The sequence below is a fragment of the Tubulanus polymorphus genome, chromosome 2 (assembly GCF_964204645.1).
Source record: "Tubulanus polymorphus chromosome 2, tnTubPoly1.2, whole genome shotgun sequence".
Classification (NCBI taxonomy): domain Eukaryota; kingdom Metazoa; phylum Nemertea; class Palaeonemertea; order Tubulaniformes; family Tubulanidae; genus Tubulanus; species Tubulanus polymorphus.
In genome coordinates this window covers 11133923-11137781 of record NC_134026.1, presented here as the reverse complement: position 1 = coordinate 11137781, position 3859 = coordinate 11133923, and the positions used below count along the sequence as shown (strand labels likewise).

Sequence of the window (3859 nt, the reverse complement as noted above, 5' to 3'; positions counted from 1 at the left end):
ATTTACAAATTAAAATGGAATTTTCCGTTATTAATCTAGGGAGTCAGTACATTTCCTCGAGTAGTAATTTATCTACACGGAGAATGAAACGTATACTTTCAGCCGGAACAAATTACTGAAAAAGAGGTTTTTAGTCCTGTTAATGTTATGGTAAGTGTTGATTGAAAAAATTTATAAGCTAGTGTTACAATAGCGCCGTTTTTCGTCTAGTTTCACTTATCATAATAATGTAACTTTGGCTTTTTTCATCAGATGATTGATATTAGGGATATTGCTTTTTTCATCAGATGATTGATATTAGGGATATTGATTTATTGTTTGGAATTGTGTGTAGTATTTAAATGTTTTATAATTTTGTCTCATTCCAGATCATGTTCTGAATTGTAGATTGGGGGTTACCGCTGCCCAAATTAGAAAGAAGATTGGACAATACTGAAACAGTATAAATTGACGAAGTAAATCTGTAAATATTTGAAAATAAAATTCCCATTAACATGTAAGCTTACACAAGTGAGTTATTACATTTGGTTGGTAATCTTGAAACTTCATTTTGTTTTGCCACTATGCAGATCTCTTTTCAGGCAATGAGTTTTTAGGAAATTGTGAAGTATGGATGAAACATCATGTCCAATGAAGGAAGTGGTCAAATTTTGACCATTATGAATGTGTACTTATACTTCTTCTTGAATACAGTCGTGTGGAGCTGGAACAATGAGGATGACTGCAGATCACATGCGTTATAAATCACACATGACTGTGTTATATGACATGTGTGATTTACATTCAGGGCTGTATCACACGTGTGATTCACATGTGTAAAAATGGGACAAAATCACATGTGTGATTTAGAAAATCACACATGTGATACAGCTTGAATGTGAATCACATGTGTGATTCACATGTGTAAAAATGGGACAAAATCACACGTGTGATTCACATACAGAATCACACGTGTGATTCACATACAGAATCACATGTGTGATAATGTCCCATTTTTACACATGTGAATCACACGTGTTTTTAAAAAAATCACATGTGTGATTTTTTTGTAAGGGGTGGTAGAAGAGCAGACCTTATCCAGCGGTAAGTACTTTTTACATATTTTGATGATATATGTCATTATTATCTATTCCATCACACTTGAAGAAAGTGATGGGTTTTATAACTTAGTTTGGAGTGATAGGAGGTATAGGCCTATACTGAAATATTCATTCAGAGCATCCACTGATTAGAAACATTTTGAACAAATTTCCTTCCAAAATATTTTACACATTCATAAATGAAATATAAAACGGTTGTTAAAACTTGTTTTTAATATCTTCTGTTTTCAGGTGCAAAGAAGCGTTAGCCATGGGGGTTGAAATTGATGTCAAGATAGACAAAGGAAAATGGTACGAAAAAAAATAGAGTGATTTAACGAGTCAACAGACTCCAATGCGACATTTTACGATTCTGCCGATTACTGGATGGAAAGATTTTAATTTAGAACTTCCACCACTATTCAATTATGGACATACTTACCACTGGTTAGTGGAATCCATGCCAACATTGTCTGTTACTGGTGTTTGCGATGATGGGGATGATGATGATGATGATGGCAACCCTACAGGGATTGTGACTGAAAAATCACTACGAAGGGGACGTCAGTATGTGTCATCAGACAATGTGAGTCCGATCAAAGTGAAAGTATCAGGCGATGTTTGTCATTATAAAGCCACTATACAGGCAGCAATGAAAGACATTGAATATAGTGTTACTGTGACCTTATCAATGGCAAGTGGGGCTGTCCGTGATGCCAGTTGTCACTGTAAAGCATCAGCTTTAAGTAGGTGCAGTCATATTGCTGCATTACTACTTAATCTTACGGATTATGTTGGACAAAACAGCCCGGCGTGTACTGACCTACCATGTCAGTGGAAAAAAGGCAGAAAAAAACGACCATCTTGTATTAATGAAGCCATTTATAAGTCGACGAAATCAACTCGCGAAAATGCGGTCATTAACTTCGATCCACGCCCTCTAAATCAACGGATTGTTTCGGATGAAGCAATTAACGGATTTCTGCGCGATTTGCAAAAGGCAAATCAGGCTAAAAATGTCAAATGTATGTGGGAAACTGTACTTATTTATAAGTACAATGATTACCTTTTGACAGATGACAGGCGAGACACACTTCACCAGTTATTGTGGCAATTGAAGTACAACCTGTCCCCCTCAGGAAAATTAGAAAATTTACATTCCATAATGATAGACAATACAGAGGACCAATCAGTTACCGAAACATGGATTTCCCATAGATATATGAGAATGACAGCTTCAACGGCCAAAGAAGCGGTCATGATATGGGACGCAAGCACGCACTGTGGCTGGTCTTCTGCTGTCTTGAGACGGGTATCAAATTTCATCAAAAAGAAAATTTGGAATTTGGATCAGATAACAACTAGCTACATGCAAAGAGGCATTGACTTCGAAGATCAAGCCAGATTGGATTACGCTTCCGTTAATCCTCATTACGTGGTCTCAAAGACAGGGCTATGGGTATCCCGCACTTACCCTCAACTAGCCTGTAGTCCCGACGGGTTAGTTTATGATTCACAAAATAATAATTATGGGTTAATCGAAATAAAGATCCTCAAGATTCTGGAAAGTATTTCTGTAGAAGATCTTGTTAGGAATTACGAGAATGGAAGCATCAAGAGTAAGATTCTTCAGTCAGCGTGTTTTAAAATCCAAAATGATAAGTTAATGCTAAAACACTCCCATCAATATTACCATCAAATCCAGTATCAGTTAGGTGTTACTGGATTCAAATGGTGTGATTTTGTTCTCTGGTCATCAAAAGGACCACCATCAGTTGAAAAGATTTATCCCGATATCCAATTGATTAATGATATCATGGAAAAAAATTTGAAATTATGGAATGTTGTCATTGCTCCAGAAATATTTGAAATGAGAGTGCCTAGAAATCTAATCCCATTTATCCTGAGCTGAAATAAATGAACATAAATGCATGTATTCATATAATAATTTCATTTTGTATATTCTGAACATATATTGTACATTTATATTTTGAATATACATGTATTTCAGATTTGTTAATTGCATTAAAATGTATAAAATAAAAACTTCACGTGATATATACATATTTATATTGTACAATTTCTATATTGCTAGCTGTTCTTGGAAGTTGACAAGACAACAGGCAACAAATACAGCTTGGGTGGCTAAGGGTGTCATACTAAGTGGCATAACACCGGATATTAATCCAAATTTTTTAATTCTTTCATTGAACCGTTCAACATGAATCCTAGATTTTGCTATTTTTCTTGTCAACAATTCCTCCTGTGGTGTCAGTTTATCTCTACCCTGTAAAAATGGTGGGATATTCATATCAACTTGTCTAGAGAGCAATAGATCCTGTACAGTGAATCCCCTATCCACAAAGAGGAGATCACCCGGATTTAAATAATCAAGAATCCCACATTTTTCAAATATTTCTCGATCGCTCACTGCGCCTTCAAATAACTTGGAAACAAATACAGCTGTTCCATTTGGGGCCACAGCAATAAGACACTTAAATGTGTGATGGTGCTTGTAGTTGGAATATAAATTTCCTTGTCTAGTGAAGTCTCGAGGCATTTCACAGAAGAATTCAGTACAGTCGACACTGCATCTTACATTCTTGAATCCCTTAAACGATTTTGGTAGAAAACGACGGAGAACGGTACGGTCAGGAAACATAACAGAACGCATATCATTAAAATGACAGTAAAAAAATTGTAACCATGTTGTAAATATTGACCGCAGGCTGAATTCGGATAATTTGAAAAGGAATGACATCGTATGAAAGTAAAAGCCT

The 3859-nt window shown here is 35.7% G+C and overlaps 1 protein-coding gene across 1 annotated transcript; it reads right to left on the bottom strand.

Moving 5' to 3' along the window:
• Positions 1–3162: 3162 nt before the first annotated feature.
• On the bottom strand, positions 3163–3639 carry LOC141898907 (uncharacterized). Its single transcript, XM_074785052.1, has one exon. It carries the CDS (start codon positions 3637–3639, stop codon positions 3163–3165), a length of 477 nt encoding a protein of 158 aa, XP_074641153.1.
• Between the last annotated feature and the right edge of the window lie 220 nt (positions 3640–3859).

Bases quoted from the DNA above. Each gene is read 5' to 3' on its own strand.
- LOC141898907 (XM_074785052.1), bottom strand. From the start codon at position 3,639: ATGCCTCGAGACTTCACTAGACAAGGAAATTTATATTCCAACTACAAG.